Below are 20323 nucleotides of genomic sequence, written 5' to 3' on the forward strand. Positions count from 1 at the left end.
TAACAAAACTGCCTCAGAGTGACTAAAGCATGCACAATATATAAAGTGTGTATGACTATAACTAAGAGAACTTAATTTAGATCACAGTAGCTAATTAAATGAAATATTTTAAATTAAGTAAGCAAGTATTGTTTACATTCTGTACATAAACCATTTGTCTATAAAATGTAAAAAAGGCTAAAAATCCATCACAACATCACATCCCTTGCTTCACAGCTTCTGGCTGTGAGTTCTTAACGTAGAGTGTGCTTCATTTTTTAATGTCAGCTATTCTCTTTGAAATGTTTAAGGCTGAAAACTCCTGCCACAGCTTTGGCTTGCTCATGAAGCCTGTTAACTGATAAAAGTGAGATGTCCCAGTTAAATTATGCAGCACTTTCTCTCTGAGGCTCTCCACAGAGGTGCCTGGGGAGAAGGTGAGAGACAGTATCTGCATCCTTCATCAAGCCAACTACAGCACACTTGAGGTGAAGAGGGAGAGAGTGCTTTAACTAAAAGCAGGACTCCGGTTTCCTAAGCTCTTAAAAAACTCATGCAGCGATGCAGGGAGAGGACAGACTGGGGAGAAATGAAAGAGGTCTGTATGTGAATAAGGTCAAGGGTACTTTTTGGGAAAAGCCTATATGAAAAGGCATTACGTGCATTGTGGATGTGAATGGAGTCAATGGGAGTGAGCCAGTGAGAAAGAAGGCCAGCTCATATTAGCCTACATGCTGGCTGAAAGTGCTGGGGGCCAGCTCAGCTGATGCAGACGACAGATGGGCCTGACAGCCACCATGGGGACATTTTCTTAACAAGTTGAACATCCGACAGAAAAGGTATAAAATGCTCGCAGAGAGTGAATGGCATCATGACATGAGCCAAAAAGAGAAGTCCCTAATCTTTAGTACTCAGATCCCAAAGGAACCAGTCAGTGTTTGAACAAGCTAAAGGTAACAGCAAAAATGATGGTTACACTTTCAGATTCTGTTTTAATGACACAGTTGTATTAGTTGTAGGAAGAAAATAAAACATTTAAAACCATTAAATAATGTTTGGATGTCACAATGATCTATTCTCTGTCGTTGTGACAGAAAACTCTGAAACTAGTTCAAAACAGGTAACTCATACCACCTAATGTGTCATGACTAATGACTGTATATATATGTTTAACGTAAATGTAAAAATGTAATTTGTTTTACAGACACTGGTCATGACAATTTAGCACATGTATCCTACACCAGATATTTTCTGAAATAAAATATTCAAGTAGAAGTAAGAAGTAAAAATGCAGGTCTATTTACACCTCTGGCATCCAGATGCCAATAAGTTTCAGCTACAGCATTAAGAGCTTTATCTGCTAAAAAATTATAATTGGAGTTCAACAATGTAAGCGAAATATTTGCTTGTTAAAAGTAAAACAGTAAAACGGTGTCCCTTAATGTTCACAATCACTCTACATTTCTGCCTCCCCTAATATATACTACAACAATCCAGCTGGTTCCTCACTTACTGAAATATTTAGATAACATACTCACCTGATGATGGCGCTAGATCCAAAGACAATGCATCACAAAAGTTACAAAAATCATCTTAAGAAGAATCGCATTCACCACAGTCTCACTGCAGAAATCCTATATATTGGTGCATGCTCATAAAGACAATATGCAAATATACAGCATAATTTCATTTGAGTCTTTGAGTCTTTTATTGAGCCAAGTATCAGAGATCAATCAAAGATTAAAGAGAGTAGGATTTCTTCTTCTTCTGTGTAGTAATAAACTCAAATCAGTAAAATAGTGTGCAAAACAGAAATTGGATCAGAAAGAGTTGCAAATCAACCTCAGAGAGGGTCAGTTAATTTGATTATATTAACACAAATCAATTGTGTCTATCAGAAGACAAAAACCAAAAGGACCGTAAAAAGGCACAAAGTCTACAAAGATTAAAACAAAAAACAACAAAAACAAAACATGAAGAGCTATGATGACCAGAAGCAGACAAATCAAACTACTGAAAAAGACATGCAGGAATGAACACAAAAAAATCCAAAGAGAACCAAGGTGCAAAAAGACAACAAAGAGAGTAATGTGCTTTTAATGTGTCAAAAGGGCCATTGTCTCATAACCTGCCAATTATTACAGTCTGCAGTCTATTGATTGGTGGACTAATGACTTGAATACTGCATCCTCAATTGCATTAGCAGTTAACACACAAGCAGAGAGCTAAATGTCATAGTGCCTTTCAGGGTAAAACTACAGCCTATTGTGAAGGCTGTGTTGAAAACAACAGGATAAGATAAAAGGCATGTCATACATGTTTTAGCCAGGCATCTTTTTTGTGTGTTAAGTACATTTTTGCATGAGTGGACTTTTAAACAAACAGTAATTAAGCCATTAACAGGCCAACATAGACAATATGTATATATATACATATATATATATGTATACACCGCACCTAGTGCTCCGATTGCCACGGGGACCACTGTTACCTTCACCCTCCACATCCTCTCGAGCTCTTCTCTGAGCCCTTGGTATTTCTCCAGCTTCTCGTGTTCCTTCTTCCTGATATTGCTGTCATTCGGAACCGCTACATCGATCACTACAGCTGTCTTCTTCTGTTTGTCTACCACCACTATGTCCGGTTGGTTAGCCACCACCATTTTGTCCGTCTGCATCTGGAAGTCCCACAGAATCTTAGCTCGGTCATTCTCCATCACCCTTGGGGGCATCTCCCATTTTGACCTCGGGACTTCCAGGTTATACTCGGCACAGATGTTCCTGTACACTATGCCGGCCACTTGGTTATGGCGTTCCATGTATGCCTTGCCTGCTAGCATCTTGCACCCTGCTGTTATGTGCTGGATTGTCTCTGGGGCATCTTTACACAGCCTGCACCTGGGGTCTTGCCTGGTGTGATAGACCCCAGCCTCTATGGATCTTGTACTCAGAGCTTGTTCTTGTGCTGCCATGATTAGTGCCTCTGTGCTGTCTTTCAGTCCAGCTTTGTCCAGCCACTGGTAGGATTTCTGGATATCAGCCACCTCCTCTATCTGCCAGTGGTACATACTGTGCAGGGGCCTGTCCTTCCATGATGGTTCCTTGCCTTCCTCCTCTTTCTTGGGTTTCTGCTGCCTGAGGTATTCACTGAGCACGCTGTCAGTTGGGGCCATCTTCGTGATGTATTCGTGGATGTTTCTTGTCTCATCCTGGACTGTGGTGCTGACACTCACCAGTCCCCAGCCCCCTTCCTTCCGCTTAGCGTACAGCCTCCGGGTGCTGGACTTGGGGTGAAACCCTCCTTGCATGGTCAGGAGCTTTCTTGTCTTTATGTCAGTGGCTTCTATCTCCTCCTTTGGCCAGCCTATTACCCCAGCAGGGTACCTGATCACGGGCAGGGCGTAGGTGTTGATGGCCCGGATCTTGTTCTTACCGTTCAGCTGACTCCTCAGGACTTGCCTGACCCTCTGCAGGTACTTGGTGGTTGCAGCTTTCCTAGCGGCCTCTTCATGGTTCCCATTTGCCTGCGGGATCCCCAGGTACTTGTAACTGTCCTCTATGTCTGCAATGTTGCCTTCTGGTAGTTCAATCCCTTAAGTTCAGACTACCTTTCCTCTCTTTGTTACCATCCGACTACACTTCTCCAGTCCGAATGACATTCCAATGTCATTGCTGTATAGCCTGGTAGTGTGTATCAGTGAATCGATGTCTCGTTCACTCTTGGCATACAGCTTGATGTCATCCATGTACAGGAGGTGGCTGACAACCGCTCCGTTTCGTAGTCGGTATCCGTAGCCAGTCTTGTTAATGATCTCACTGAGGGGGTTCAGGCCTATGCAGAACAGCAGTGGGGACAGAGCATCTCCTTGGTAGATCCCGCACTTGATGGTGACTTGTGCTATGGGCTTGGAGTTGGCCTCTAGTGTTGTACGCCACATCCCCATTGAGTTCCTGATGAAGGCTCTTAGGGTCCTGTTGATCTTGTACAATTCCAGTATCCAGCTGTGGGGCATTGAGTCATAGGCCTTCTTGTAATCAATCCAGGCAGTGCACAGGTTGGTCAGTCTGGTCTTGCAGTCTCGGCTGACTGTTCGGTCTACCAGTAGCTGGTGTTTTGCGCCTCTGGTATTCTTGCCAATCCCTTTCTGTGCCCCGCTCATGTATTGACCCATGTGCCTGTTCATCTTAGCCGATATGATGCCTGACAGGAGCTTCCATGTAGTACTGAGGCAGGTAATTGGTCGGTAGTTGGATGGGACCGGTCCCTTCTTGGGGTCCTTGGGGATCAGGACCGTCCGACCTTCGGTTAGCCATTCCGGGTGTCTCTCGTGAACTAGCAGCTGGTTCATTTGTGCTGCCAGACGCTCGTGGAGTGCAGTCAGCTTCTTCAGCCAGTAGGCGTGAACCATGTCGGGCCCTGGTGCTGTCCAACTCTTCATACTGGAGACCCTTTCTTGGATATCTGCCACTGTGATGGTTACTGGACCCTGTTCAGGGAGGTCGCTATGGTCTGCCCTCAGATCCACTAGCCACTGAGCATTGCCGTTATGGGTTGTGTCCTTCTCCCATATGCTCTTCCAGTATTGCCCCATCTGCAGCCTTGGTGGTGCTGTTCTCTTATTGTTCCCTTGGCACTGAGAGTACACCTTTGCTGGTTCTGTGAAGAACAGCTGGTTTATTCTCCTGCCTTCTATCTCTCTGGTGTACCTCCTCAAGCAGCTGGCCAAGGCTGTGAGTCTTTGCTTGGCAGTTTCCAAGGCCTCAGGTATGGACAGCTTGCTGTATTTCTTATGCACCTTCTTTGTCGCACCTTTCTGCAACTCTGTTAGTTGGCTAACCTCCCTCCGTGCTACTTTGATCTTGCCCTCTAGCCTCCTTCTCCATGGAGGGTACTGCCCCTTGTGGCTGTTCAACTTGTAGCCAAGCATCTCACTGATCACTGCTGCCGTATTGTAGATCAGCTTGTTAGTGTCGGTAATCATGGTTGTAGGACAACCACGATATATATATATATATATATATGTATATATATATGTATATGTATATATATATGTGTATATATATAGATCTAAAATGTACAATATACAAAGCTGTGCAACGTAGGCTGGTAGTGATATCCTGTACTGTACAGACAAATGTTGAACTATCAATGCAACATATGCTCACAGCTTTAAAATAAATGTATAATCCATTCACTGAGCGCAGTCTTTATCCCACATAACGGTCCCGCTCCATACCGTGCCACAGTTTAAACAGGTCAGGCACAAGTGACTTAAAGCTCATTGATCAGCGCGGCTGTCATTCTTATTTTGACCGTACTGCCCCTTAAAGATCACATTGGCCGTCAGGGACGTCAGTGAAGCAGTGCTCCTGCTGTAATAGGGCACTCGCTTGCTCCAGGTCAGTCCTGTTGGAACCGCCCCAGTGATCACAATCTCGATATCCCATTGGCCAAACGGTCATCCATCGACCCATGTACAGAAATCTGACGTCGGGATTGGCTCAGATGGACTTCGGTCACAAAGACAGCTAAAGGTAGTTGGTCGGGGCAGACGTCAATTAACTGTCTATTGTCCGTGGATTGGTGCAACAGCGCGGGCGGATTCCTCCATGGGTTCGGTCTGCAAGGCTCGCGGAGAGCGAATGTCGTCATGAGCGGTGGGTAGGAATTAAAACATTGGTGTTTATATTACATTCTACTTCGTAAAACATTATATTTGCGTTGAAGAGAAAGCACTAATCGTGCTGTGGTACAAATAACTATGTTTTAGGGGTGTTCGTGCGGTTGTATGTACCAAAATAAGCAGCGCACTTCCGGCAAAGGGCTCCCTTTTTCTGTAACGTTATCAAAGAGAGTTTGACTTGCTAGCTACGCGTCAGCTAGCCAAAATGCTACTGGAAGCTATGTAGCTGGTCCTTTACTTGTTTCTGCCCCCAAATCGATTTGTGCATTTCCACCACATATGAAACCCCACAGCAACACACTGAAATATTTTCATGTTGCACCCATTCCCGTCTCGCCTCATTTATCTTTATCAAAGCAAACCAGCACATATATAAGCTAGTCGATAGACATTTGAATCTGCCTCAGTTGAGTCAGTAGTGCTCGCTAGCTTGGTGGCTAACGTTAGCTGCTTTTGCACTGCAAACCAACCTAACAAACAGTGTTGCATGGCGGCGCTATTTTGAGGCCGCACTCCCCCCCCCCCCCATTTGTGTTATTTGCAGGACTTAAAGTCACACTCGCATAACTGATGGGAAGTTCTGTTCTTTGTTGTTATCACTAATCCAAAAATGTGTCAGAATGGAGAGATTAGTGGCTCGCTCAGCAGGCTGAGAAATCCCCGAGTGAAAGTCTGCTGCTTTGGTAGTCATGTTTAGACGTTTCGATTAACAGCTACATTTATAATGCTTTTACTCGATGAGGCAGGCAGCTCCAACAGAGGAACTCCTTCCTGTTTGTACAGCTGATCAGCAGCCACGACACAGAGATGAGTTTGTGTGTCAGGCTTAAGTTTACTGTCGACAGATGAGCTGGCAGATACAGACGGCACAGTTTGTAGAAAAGAGGAATTTCTACTTCAGGCATTTCCTCATAACTAGCAAGTTATTGTCTGACGTCTGCACTGTGTGCAATGCTCTTTTATGGAATATTATTACACATGTGGTGTTGGTGACAGATCCAGTGCATTGGTTTTGGAGTGAGGCTGTCCTAGGTCAGGATGCCTAAGTGGAATGAGACAGGGTACCTTGCATGTCTGTTTTTTGTTCCTTAGAGTTTTTTATTTGTATTTGAGTTGCAGGGTGTGTTGTTGTGCAGGGAGATGTCAAAGGTGTGGCCTGTGTTCTTGGTGTGCAACAAAGTTAGTCAAAGTACCCACACAAGTACCAGGAACTAAAGTTTCACCGCAGAACCTTGAATTGTAACACATAATGTTAGTGCTTTTAATGTTGTCAGTGGTGGTGTATTGCAACATCATTTTCTTCAATAAAAATGTAAGAGAAGTTCATTAAATGTTCATTGTAATACTTGTGTATTTTTGTGTTTCACGTGTGTGGACAGAAATGCTGTGCAAAGGGTGAAGACAAGAAAGATCACTGAACTACATAAGCTTTTGAAGAAAGCTGCATTTGCTCTCTTACAAAAAAACTAAGTTGTTTCTCTGCAAACTGTGCTAAAGGTACATGCTTTCAAAGACAGACAACTACAAACCTGTTTCATAATTTATAACACCTGTTAGAGCAGGCAGAGAATAACTAAGCCCAAAACATTACAACTCCAAACAAGTGTTGGTGGCAATGTTATTGCAGTATCTGTGTTAATTTACATTTATAGACTTGTGCAGTCATTTTTTATCATGACGAGAATACGCAGCTCTAATTCATCTTACTTTGTTTTATACATATATATATATATGATATGGCCATTGGCTTAAAAATCTGCATGTTGCAGATCTATGATGATGAATCACTTCTTTATCATCATCCTGTGTATTTGTCACAAATATTGGGACAGCCTGAAGAGTGCTATGTGGCTACCATGTGGTCATATATCTTGTCTGCTGGTTGAGTTCAGGTGTTTTCCAGCTTAGATATGTAGCTCAACACATGTACTCATGTCCCAGTAGTGTTTATCGTGTTTACATTTGTCATTAATAATTGTACATATTTGTTAATAGATGTTAAAAATGCCTGCAGGTATTTCTGTTCTATAAAATCCCAAATTAAAATATTTGAGTCTGTCACAGATCCCTTGGCTTTTAAATTGCATATTTGTGTGTTGTTCTTGAATTTATTTAAATTATTAAAAAGTGGAGATTGTATCGTGTGCACTAGCTGTGTTGTAGTTCAAGCAGTAAGGGATAGTGGAACAGCTTGCGTTTCTTTATCCACAGTTCCACAGCACTTCTGTTTGACAATAACAGCATCGACCTATTTTGACCATTAGGCTGCTTTGCTTGGCTTTCAAGATTTATCGTGCTCTTAAACTGCTGCTGGGCAGCCTGCCCTAAATGTACTTATGCTGACTGTTGAAATGGAAATATAATATACTCAATATATTTACTGTCTTTTTCTCATATAATATTTTTGAGTGCAGTCCAATGTATTTTTTTTCCTTTTTTTTTTGCTCAGAGTATTTGACGTGTGGCCAGTAGATTGGCATTTGCTGTTAGAACACGCACAACCTCTGGCAGACAGAAATTGTTAAGTTTATCAAGTACAGGTATCACAACTCTTTCTTGATTGACTAAATTTTGATCTGGTTAATGACCGAAGTTTATATTAGACTGGATCAAAAACAAGTCAAATAGCAAAAGATTTGCTGCAGTACCTAAAAGAACTGTGTGTATTTGTCAAACAGATCATTAGGTGTCTGCATCATTCCCCACATACTGGAAAACTTTAAAGCTTTAGTTCCGTACACTGCTTTGCATTAGTGGTAACTGTTTTTCAGAGCAGGCTTTAGAGATTGTTTGCATTGTTTACGTCATTTATTTTTGCCAGGTAGCTCTTTGTGATATATTCCATCAGAGTGGAAATTTGTTACTCCTTTTATAGTTCTGTTATTGATGCAGTTTAATGTGTATGAATATACAAAATCTCCACTGAGTTAGCCAGAAAATTATTAAAAATGGAATAAATGACTTATTTGAATTTAAATTCAATATGTGGAATAGATGTGGAGTAGAATCTGGGCAAAAACAGAGAAAACATAGAAACCTTTGAAGGAAAAGTATTTGTTTCCCATCTCTGTCACTGGTAAATGTGGCTGACTCGTGTAAATTGCAATTATGGTGCTTTAACAACAACAACAAAATGATACATTGACTCTTGAAAGATAACTTCTAATGACTCTGCTGTTACCACGCGTGAGGCTAATATTTTTGATATCATCAACATATTGGAGGGAAAATATTTTCTTGAAACCTCAAAAAACCCCAAAAAACCCAACTCTCTACTATTAATTATCCCACATGTATGATGAAATTGAAAGTGCCAGCATGCAAATGAATGCGTTAATTAGTGCAGTTAGTGGCATCATTTGTGTAATTGATGACATTTAATGATCACATAGCAGTTTAAGTGAGATACTGCATGGCTTGTCCTTCACAGAGCTCTTCTGTTTTGTTGTAATGTCCTGTGATACCCTTGAATAGCTTAACCATTGCTACAGGCATCCTGAAATCTCTCTGCTGTGTGTTTTTTCAGAACAACAGGACAGTATGGCTACCACTGTCGCTGTCAGTCCCAGCGAATACCTTCAGCCCTCCTCTGCTTCAACACAAGTGAGTAGCAGCCACAAGCCTCGGCTGTGCATGCTTATTGCAGTGTTGCAATCTCTTTTCTTACTCTTGCTCTTAACATTTGATGTGTTCATATTGCTGGCATATTTTTGTGCTAATATACACTAGGTATTTACTTTTCTGTAGAGTTCCTTTGATGTTTAGTGCATTGTAAGCACTGTTTTTTAACCCTCAATTGCAAAAGGCTCATGGAGTACTGTTGTTATCCTGCCTGGCGGGCAGTGTGGACACCTAAGTTTGTGAATGCGAAAACTTGAGAACAAGGCGATGTAGGAGCTTCAAATTGATACCATAGGTGCATCTACTAAAAATCTGTGGTTAAGTTTTCTGAAAATCTTGTGAATGCAATAACTCAAGAACAAGACTGCGTAGAATTTTGAAATTAACATACATACATACAAAAATCACACTGTCTAAGTTAAGATGTCATGATAAGTTTATTGTCAAATTCAAAACTGCTTTGACTGGAAAAAAAACAAATCATTTAAACAAATGATAAAGAACGAGTCAAATGTTCTAACTTACCTCTGGTATCTGGACCCTTACGCCCACTAATTATGGATTATGTCAGGCTTTATCATTACTTTCTCAGATGAGGTTAGATCCAGATTCGATGCTCTTGCACTAGTTTAGATTGGGAATGGAAAAGCTGCCCTCACTGCTCTATGTGCCAGGATAGAGCTGATGTGCTATATTTTTCTACCAGAAACCGTATAGTCTCTAAATTCAGTCACTGTTTTCCTTCTCGATGTTGATCAATATCTGAGAGACACAACTGCACAATTGGGAATTTAAATACTAATGACATCGCTTTGTGTCTTGCACCAGTAGTCACTAAACCTTTTTCACTTCTGTTGTATCAACCTTCCTAGTCCCAACTTAGACCCATTTGTTGCCTCAAATACATAAAGCGGCCCAGTGTATGTAAAGTGTGCTGAAGATGGCGTTAATGTAGAATGCTTCCCTGTCCTGCAGCTTGACGATCACACATTTGGACCAAAGAGGGGCACAAAGGCATCGCAGGTGGAAACTCCTACACCTACTACATCACTTGATCGCTACTGATTATGATTCTTAATGTGTAGTTGTAGGCCTACCTGTTGGTTTGTGTTAACTTGTTTTGTTTTAGCTTTTGATCTTACTACTACCTCATCCTATTTTTCCCTTAGTGCTGAATTCTTCTTGTTCAGGCTGGTTTTAATGCAGGCTTGGACTGTGTTTCTGTCTTCCCACAGGACACTCAGCCCTCTCCTTTGGCCCTGCTGGCTGCCACATGCAGTAAAATCGGCCCTCCTGCTGCTCAGGCTCCTGTCACCTCTCCGCCAGCGCAGCCACAACCTCGTCGGCTACTTCCTATAAAGCCAGCTCCAATAGCGCCAGCTCCACCGAAAAACCTTGGTTTCCTTTCAGCAAAGGGCAATGTGATCCAGCTCCCTGCCGGCCTGGGCTCCACAGCTCCTGGCAGCCCCATCGTCCTTACTATCCAGCAGAGTCCTGCTCGTACCAGCACCTCGGCCACTCCTGGCATCCAGTATCAGGTGGTGCCGCAGATCCAGGGTGCACAAACCATTCAGGTGATGCCACAGGGAGGTCAGATCCAGCTAATACCCGGTACCAACCAGGCCATCATTACCACTCCCATGACCATGCCGGCTCCGGCTGCAGCCACTGCTCCTGTCACGCCACAGAAGACTGTAGCCATCAAGCCCTCCCTCAAGGTGCGGAAGCCAAACAATACAGCTACAAACGTTGTGCAGCTGCCCAGTGGACTTACAATTCCCCTCAACGTGGCTACAGGAGAAGTGGGTGGGACACAAATCATCACAGAGACAGCTGCAGCCCCTCCCACTCCTGGAAAGGGACGACGAGGGAGGAAAAAAAAGGCGGTACTGGCTGCTGAGCCTCCACCGCCGCCTCCAGCACAGGCTGCCTCTCCAACCCCAGAGCAGATGGAGACCATCCTAATAGAAGCTGGTGACAACATCATACAGGTACACCTATTTGTTATTGTTACTGGTACTGAAAAGCACAAACGAGGGCACGATTTATTTGTTAAAAGTTAATCTTCAGACAGACTTAATGGTCCCCTTCTAAATATGTGTTCTCTGCGTCCTCTTTGAACTGTCAGTGTTTTATTTAAAGTCGGTCAAATTATAACGTTACACAAACACAAGTTTGACATGTAAGCCAGAATCAGCATCTACTCTCACTGCTCATAGTCTAGCACAGGGGTCAGCAACCCGCGGCTCTTTAGTCCTTATTTTGCGGCTCCAGGTGGTTTGGGAAAATAGAAGAAGTATTTCGCTGAAGTGCATTTTATTTGTGTTTAGTTCTTTTTTTTAACTTGTAGTTCTAAATTGGAGGATTACTGTGATTTTGAAATATAAAAATAAAATTATATCTTATTATTTTTTTCATCGCTCAAAATAAGTGTCATACTCGGGGAAGCCGTTGTACCCGCCGAAACGCCGTGCATTTATCGAGACTTTCAACCCCAGATAGGCCAATTATGGATCTTCGGATCCACATTATGTCGGCAGCTGTTCTCCACCATGAACTATGTTAAAAACAAACACCGCTCCCGCCTCACAGATGACAGCTTACAGTCCTGCGTAAAGATGAAAGCCCCGATTTGCAGACGCTGTGCGCCGAGGTTTGGGACCAGAAGTCTCATTGTAAACATAACACGGCAGACCTGACGATGTTTGCATGGACATGCTTTTCAGCATCTCTTTATTGACCACTTTTCACACACGGTTGCTGTACGCATAAAGCCGGCTGTAGCTTTTCAGCTCACAGCCCGATAACACAACAGCAGAGAGAGCACAGGCTTTAAGGCGGCAAGGCGCGATTGTGGGTGCCGCTCAGGTGCATCCGACTCCCATGCAGCGGCACTGCAGACCACACCCCGCCAAACACATTAACAAGGTAAAATAGATATTTAGGCAGAATTTTGCAAATATCTTTTTTTTTTTTTTTTTTTTTTTTGGGCCTTGTGCTTTTTTTTCCAATTACTTTTTAAAAGTCAGGTCAAAGTATTTGCGGCTCCCAGTGTTTTCTTTTGCGTGGAAACCGGGTCCAAGTGGCTCTTTGGGTGTTAAAGGTTGCAGACCCCTGGTCTAGCATTTACTGTATGTTAAGTAGAAGTCCCCAAATGCCATATATATTTAGTTGATTATCAGTTATTTTATTATTTAAATCTCTCTTTTTTTGTTGAATATCAGTGTAACTGATTCTTTTTTATCACAGAGGATGCTTCTTAAGGTTTGTGCTCCTGTAATACAAGCCGATCTTGAGCACTGGGACTTTTGAATCTTAATAAAAATGTATGTATGCTAATGAATGTTAATAACCTACTGTTCCCGTTATCATTTTTTGTGAAGAGTCAAAAAAGAAGAAAAAAACCCAGGAAACTGTCGACTGTTTTACATCTTCAGAACCGTCTGCTTCCTAATTAGCCTCAGGACAGTTTCAGTTTTGGGCAGGCAGCTGTTTTATGGTACAAATCTTGTTTCTGTTTTTGTTTTGGGGTTGTTGTGTTTTTTTTAATTTGTGATGTGTTCTTCTGCCACCAAATGGTTAAAACAAAAAGTATTTTTAGTGTTACAACCACTTTTTGTTTTTCACGCTTAAAAGGTTCCCTGTGACATAAATATACTACCAAAGTGAGTAAATGTGTGTGCAATTCAGATTGATAAAAGTCAGAATATTTTATAATACAGAAACCAGAATATTGTTATCGAGTTTGAAATTCTACTTTGAAACATTCAACCCAGTCTATAGCTAGCTGTTAAATGAATGTTTAGCCTTTCAGTGTGGTCAAAACATTGAAGATGTTGGCTAAAGCCTACGTATGAGCATTACTGGTCAGCTTCTTATCTCTATATTCACAGGCAGGGAACAATTTACTGATTGTGCAAAGTCCTGGGCAACCTGCTATGGTGCAACAGGTCCAGCTGGTCCAGCCCAAACCAGATTCTCAGGTGGTTCAGATCCCACAACAGGCTTTGAAGGTGGTACAGGCTGCCTCTGCTACGTTGCCACCCGTCCCGCAGAGACAGTCTGTCTCCTCGAATCTGCAGGTCACTCCAACAGAAACATCACCAACACAGGTATCCGTTCAGACTTATTGTTTCTTTAACTCTTAATATTTTTAGTCTGTTGTGTCAGGAAAGGCATCTAGTGTAAAATTCTACTAAATCAATATATAGAGCTACCTGCTGTGGTAACTCCTTGTAAATAAGGGAGCAGCTGAAAGTAACTTCTTCTGTTTATTATGAATACCTCAGGAACCGTAGCAAAGGACCATGTGACATTCTTACAACTAAGCTAGCAACACGTCGAAAATCATACATAAGATAATATAACAGTTTAACTAGGAATTAGTTTAACATTTTAAGTAAACTTAGTGATATTTTCTTTTCTCAGATTCTCTTTAAAACAGCATCAGGTGAATGGCAATCAGTTCAGCTTCAGGACTCCATGACAACAACAACCCCTGCCACCACAGTTGCCCCTACCACCACTGTCACACCACTAGCTGGCACCAAGAGAACACAAGCTACCGGAGGACGAAAGGAGCGGACCTTGGCAAAAATTGCCCCTGCAGGTGGAATGATACAATTGAACACATCGCAGCTCACCTCAGCAGCACAAGCAGTGCAGACCATCAGCATCAACGGGGTCCAGGTTCAGGGAGTTCCTGTTACCATCACCAATGCAGGCGGTGAGCTGATGTTAGATGCTTTGGGTTTTTCAAATGTTTTTCAAACTTTTTCAGTGTTCAAAAGTTTTCCACTGGCTGTTTATAGAGCTAAGCACAAGGCGACTATGCTGTTTTTCTGAGCAGACAGAATTACTTGATTTTTGAAAAGGGGAACAATGCCATTGTCTAATACTACTGATGAATACACTGGGGTGTTTATGTAGCACATGCATGGTGTGCAGCACACTGGGGGGTGACCCCACCACCCTCATTTCCCATTTTGAGAAAATGCAGTGGTTGAAGAACTTGGATTGGAGTTGAAGCTTGAAGTAATTGTAATTTTTGTGTTAAACAAATAGAACACCATCTGCAGTTGTTGTTCTACTGGATACTCGCCTCTCTCTTATTTTGAAAGTTCTGTTGCTGCTTACCAGCAATCCCTGGGCATTTCTGTTTTGTGCAAGAAGTGGACCAGTTTACAGAAATGTGAAAAATAATATTTTCAACAAACTTTATGCAATCTTGTGAAAAAATGAAGTAAGCCCTTTCCTGCTCACATGGGAGTTAAGAAGGTAAGTAGCAGCCGAGTGCTGCTAATCAAATGTACTTGATTTTGGCAGATTGATGGTCTGGTGTGTGTTAACTCACTGCCACAATCTTCCCACAAATGGACTTCCCTTTAAATACGGCCCAGAGTCCGACCAATGCTCAGAGAAATTAGAAAAACACCCCAAAACCTTGCGCTATGGTAAAAGCTATGATATGAAACCATGATAAAAGTTTGGGGCAGTAGAATCAGAAAAGGCCTGGGCAAGTCTGACTTGTTTGGAAGGTTTGCCAGGAGAAAGTCTCTCCTCTCTAAAAAGAATGCGACAGCCTGGCTAAGAATTGCAACGTTGCATCTGAACAAATCTCAAGACTTGTGGAACAATGTCCTTTGGCTATAATTCATGTTGCCACATTCGTTGAAAACCAAACACAACACATCAGCACAGACACTTCATAAAAGCTATCAAGTGTGGGAGCAGAGGCTTGTTTTGCAACCACAGGATCTGGATACCCTGCAGTCATTGAGTCAACCATGAGCAATCAACCCAAGCACACCAGCAAATCTCCCAACAAAATAGATGTAAAAGAAATGATTCAAAGTGTTCCAGAGGCTCCGTAAAAGTCCAGATCTCATCCTGATTAAAATGCTGTGGTCAGACTTTAAGAGAGCTATGTGTAAATTCACGTCCACGAACCTCAATGAAGCAGCCTTGTAAAGAAGAGTCGGCCAGACTCCTCCATAACAATGTGAGAGGCTGATAGTTATACAGAAAACAATTACTTCATGTTATTGCTGCTAAAGATATTTACTGAGAATAGAAGCACTGCTCCTCCACATTGAAAAATGATTTGACCGTCTGATGAGGATCCTTTATCGATGCCTCTGAAGTGGGGTGTTTTGGGCATGTCCTACTCGAAAGAGGCCTCAGGTCAGAGAGAGTTTATATCTGTTGGCTCGCTTGGGGATGACTCTTTGTCTGTCCAGATGAAGAAGAGGTGGCTGGGGTGAGGGAAGTCTGCTGCCCCTCCGACCCAAACCCAGATAAGCAGTCAAATGGATGGATAAAATAACTTTATCAGTTGTCTATAGTTGTAATAAATCAACTGATTTATTACCATAAATCAGTTGATTTATGGTAATAAAAAATAATGTTGACCTTTTCCTCGGTCAAAGTGCAAAAGCAGCTAAAAGTTTGCAATGTGTTTAAAAACTCTAAAACAAAAACAAAATTTTATTTTGCAACATATTGCTTTCGCATCTTAATTTATTGTTGATTAGAATTTCAGTTCACTGATGGCAGTAAACTGAATTATCCAGCTCCTGCAGAAGCCCTGCTGTTTGTCTTAAAATGAGTCTCTGCGTTTGTTAGGCCAGCAGCACCTAACGGTGCAGACCATGCAGGGTGGAGGGCTCCAGCTGGCCGCAGCACAGGGCCAGCCTGCTATCCAGGTAGACCAGACCCTTACCCTGGAGTTGCCTGGCCAGCCAGGAGAAAAGAAACGACGCATGGCCTGCACCTGCCCCAACTGTAAAGATGCAGACAAGAGGTGAGTCTCAAAGGATGGGTTGGGATGGGTTTCCTGACAGTCTTTAAATGAACTGCTACAATATTTGAGTAATTGCTTTCACGTCTACATTTTGGGAAGTTCATACTTTACTTTTTAGCACTCGGACTATTAAAACTCTCATACCGATAAAGGGTTTGAATTTTGTTCACTGTTTAGACCCAGTGAGGTGGGAAAGAGGAAACACATCTGCCACGTCCCTGGCTGTGAAAAGACTTTTAGGAAAACATCTCTGCTCAGAGCTCACGTCCGGCTGCACACTGGCGAAAGACCCTTCGTCTGCAACTGGGTTTTCTGTGGGAAACGTTTTACGCGCAGTGACGAGCTGCAGAGGCACGCCAGGACACACACAGGTGCTCTGGACACAAACAAACAAACAGAATCGTCAAATCACTCTGTATTTAACTTCACATGCTACAATACAGAGGCAAAATAGGCACACAGAGTTGCTAAATACACTTAAAAACACTTAACAATCCAGACGTTTTTACAAATTACGTTTTTAAAAACACCTATTGTTTCTTCATTATTGAAAGTGCATTAAAAATATTACTCAATACGTTTTTTCCCCTCCCACAGGAGACAAGCGCTTTGAGTGCAGCCAGTGTCAGAAACGCTTCATGCGGAGCGACCACCTGACAAAGCATTACAAGACTCACATAAACACCAAGAACTTGTGAGCAGACGGTATACAGATACAAAAACTCAGAAACTAACTGTGTTACAGGAAGGATGGGCAGTGGAGATGAGACCAAGGGATTGTGTTTGTGACTTATCCCACAGTGGGAAACTCTCCAGAATGAAATGCTTGATTCCCTGTCACTCTTGAAGGACACTGTGTAGCATGGTGTACAAAGAAACCCTTCCTGGTGGACTTCAAACTTTCAGCAAATTTATTGACCATTTTTTAAACGTTTTTTCCCCATTTGGTCTGAACACGTGGACAGATTACTGTGACTGAATTTGTAAGGTGAAAATGCTTTAGATTTAAATGCTTAACTCTGCTAGATTATTTATGAACTTCTCTGGTGAAAGAACATTTACAGATTTTTTTTTTTTTAATTATTTTTTTACGTTTAGAAAACACAACAGGATTCCAGGACATCAGTTACAATTTCAGTCTCTATTATTTTGTTGTTGTTTTTTCTACCACAAAAGCCCCCCCTGAGTCAGCCATGATTAAAAGTCTGTAAATTCAAGAAATTAACACATAAATATGTTTGAGAGTACTGGTCAAGCCAGCCTGAGTTCCCCTATCCAAAAGCAAAGTGATTGAGCTGCAGGCCAGAAGTCATTGTGCCTTAAAACTTGTAAAAAGTAATGTAAAAATTAATCACAAAAAAAAGGACCACAATTAAGGAAGTGCTGGAGTTATAACAGTATATCATTTCTGTGACCTCTGGTAGGTCCTTGGTTACAAGTAGTGATCTAAATACAGCAATATGAAGTGATCTGCAAGGTTGGCCAATGTTGGGAATTGTGTTGGAAAATGGATTGTTTAAATCTAAGGAAGGGTAATTAATTAGAAAATGTAATACTTGGAGGACCACGAATGAGTCCTTGTGGAACACCAAAGTAAAAAGGATGAATTTTTGAGCCACCTGAGTTTTGTAAACCATGAAACGGATAAAGGAAAAGCAGAATCTAACCTCTTTATGCCACAAGGAGAAAGCTGTTGCTATCACAGACATGAACAAGTGGTTAAAGATGTGGAGGAAATGTATTAAGTATCTTAAAATTCAACAATGAAAATTTACACACTGCTCATTATGGCTCCAGGTGTTTCTTCTGTTGAGTTGAGACAGTTGGCGCTCTTTTATCATGAGTTGTGTGTAATAGATGAAATGTTTGAGACTGTACCATTGTTCTTTCCAAGTAGGTTTATCAGGAAAATGTCTGATAGTTATGTATTTATACTACCTAAAATTCTCTACCTTTACACAGGCACTGCAAGAAGTTTCAAATATCAGGAAAATTAAATAAAATTGTTAAAGGCTGTTGAGATGGCCCAGAAACACATAGAAAGATTTTTGTTGATGAGCTATGTTTTCCTGAGTTTAGACGCTAAAGATTTAATTTGGTGAAATATTAGCAGTAAGAAGAGTTGATAACTCAAATGCAAAACATGCTATTGCATCTGTGGTCCAAACTTTGTTTCTACATAGTTGGTTATTTACCATGCATAACAAGACAGGTACAGGGCTGTGTATCCGATTGCCATTTACTTTTGTATAGTTCCTGAAGTTTAGCCATCCAGTCATTAATCACATTAGTTCCTGACTTAAGTCAAACCAGTCTTAGTTTTAGATTGATTTTATTTGAGTTCTTAAATGGCTGCATGTTCATAGTTGACATTTAACTTTGACAAACTTAATGATTTGTGCTTCTTTTATTACCTGTTTTTAGCCTGAATAGTTCAAGTTTCTTCGTGGCAGGAAACATCTTCATCCTTCTCAAACTAAAGAACCTAAAAATTTGGTACCTGCAACACTTTCTCCTAGTTTACTCATTTAAAAAAACGAACAAAACTACATAGTCTTTCTTTCATCGGTCAGATTTGATGAATTGTAGCCTATGCATTGCTGTATATAAGATCAGACTTTTAATTATTTGGCCTGACTTGACAATCATGTCACAAGATGCAAAAAAACAGAGGAAAGAAATAAAGCTTTCTCAGGCCTTCTATGAGTCACACAACGTTTTCCAGCTATATGATGGCTTTAATTCTAAATTAACACTTAAGATGTTTTTGTGATGTACAAATGACCAGCATTAGGCGTGCTGCACAGTACTGACATAACTTTCTTTAATCTCATTTGCTTTACAGAAAATGTACATTTGCTCAGTGATTTTGATGTTATGAAGATATGCTGACCGTTTTCTAACAAGTCAGCAATGAGTTTGAAGCCTGAAATTGCCGGGGAGTTATTTTAAGAAGTACACCAAGTCATTGCTTAACAAGGTTTTTTTGTCAAATTATCCAGCAGAGCAGCTTCACACTGTATCTACACTGAGGTTTGTTTCTGGTAGATGGTGCAGGCTTGCTACAGGTTGTGCAAAGCAGAGAAATTTGACCAAAAAAGCTCAAGTCTGATTTGTTTTCAAAGCACTTTGAACAAAGTGCTTTAAAAAGGTGACATTGGGGGAGAGAGAGAGACAGAGGCTGCTCATATTTATGTTTGTATTCCATGTCTGAATATGTAAATAAAACGTGTCTGTCAGACACGGTAAATGTAGGATATTAAAAATTGTTAAGCTGCATAGTTTTGTGGTTGGCGTAGCCAGCCTTGAAGGAAGTGGACTTTGTACAGTGTTTTAAGGAAAAAAAAACATATATATGTGACATTGTATAGCTTCATTCCTGCTTTGTATAAGACTTCTAGATCTTTTTTCTATGAATTAAAGATGCCTTAGACAGCTGCACCCAGTATTTAAAGATGTTTTTTTTTTCTGTCTAATTCCAGGTAACAACATTTGTAAAATTTTGTTTTGTGTTTTTAACTTATGTTACATGCTAATGTCATGTGCACTGATTAAACTCCCAGGTTCCAAAATTTGTAAATTTAATGTTGATTGTAATTAAATATAATGTGTTTTTCCCCTGAATTAAGTCATTTCTGTTGCTTGGTTTCTGTGAATGAAATGCTTCTCCTTCTCCAAGCCTATATGTCATAAAGTGTTCTATAAACTTTATTTTTGTGTGTATATCAGGAGAACCAAGAGAACCAGCAATTAATTTTCTAAGTTCTATAAAGGTGCTAAAACATAGTTTGCTCCTTTTCTACCATCCCCCCCCCCCCCCTTCAATAAAGAACTCATACCTTATCGACTGCGTCACTCTTTTTAACTTTCATTTTAGGACTAATAATAGATTAATTATATTCATACATACTTAGTTTGATTATTTTTTGTCAGGAATAGAAGGATAATCGTGGGCTTTGTGTAAATAAATCACATCCAAGCACATATTTTTTATGCCTGGTAGGCTATAACAACCTTTGGATAATTAAGCCTTAAATAAGCATTATTACTGATTTTAGTGCCATAACAATTTTTTAAATAATTTTTGAAGAAATTCTATTTCATAACATGGCAACACTCTACTAATGGTCAAGTGAAATAAGTTTATACACAGATTTCTCAAGGTTAATCTATATTTCTGTTTTGAAAAACCATTTAATGACTTTGAATTCCGGGTTTGTTGTTGCTCCCATGATTTT

General features: G+C 41.0%; 1 protein-coding gene across 4 annotated transcripts; it reads left to right on the forward strand.

Moving 5' to 3' along the window:
• Positions 1–5491: 5491 nt before the first annotated feature.
• Positions 5492–19828, forward strand: sp2 (sp2 transcription factor). Of its 4 annotated transcripts, XM_013276857.3 has the most exons (10): positions 5512–5636; positions 7042–7159; positions 9189–9265; positions 10259–10306; positions 10519–11274; positions 13177–13395; positions 13712–14009; positions 15908–16085; positions 16263–16456; positions 16683–19828. In XM_013276857.3, exons 3-10 carry the CDS (start codon positions 9203–9205, stop codon positions 16781–16783), a joined length of 1857 nt encoding a protein of 618 aa, XP_013132311.1. In that variant the 5' UTR covers positions 5512–5636; positions 7042–7159; positions 9189–9202; the 3' UTR covers positions 16784–19828. The 4 variants fall into 4 exon arrangements, with proteins under 4 accessions (XP_005458704.1, XP_005458705.1, XP_013132311.1 ...); XM_005458647.4 differs by lacking the exon at positions 7042–7159 and having other exon boundaries at positions 5492–5636; XM_019360402.2 differs by lacking the exon at positions 10259–10306 and having other exon boundaries at positions 5514–5636.
• The last annotated feature ends 495 nt before the right edge of the window (positions 19829–20323 follow it).

Source organism: Oreochromis niloticus, linkage group LG6, assembly GCF_001858045.2.
Source record: "Oreochromis niloticus isolate F11D_XX linkage group LG6, O_niloticus_UMD_NMBU, whole genome shotgun sequence".
Taxonomy (NCBI): Eukaryota; Metazoa; Chordata; class Actinopteri; order Cichliformes; family Cichlidae; genus Oreochromis; species Oreochromis niloticus.

Bases quoted from the DNA above. Each gene is read 5' to 3' on its own strand.
- sp2 (XM_005458647.4), top strand. The intron at 9,266-10,258 runs GTGAGTAGCAGC...CCTGTCCTGCAG, and splicing joins CCTCCTCTGCTTCAACACAA to CTTGACGATCACACATTTGG. The intron at 14,010-15,907 runs GTGAGCTGATGT...TGCGTTTGTTAG, and splicing joins TACCATCACCAATGCAGGCG to GCCAGCAGCACCTAACGGTG.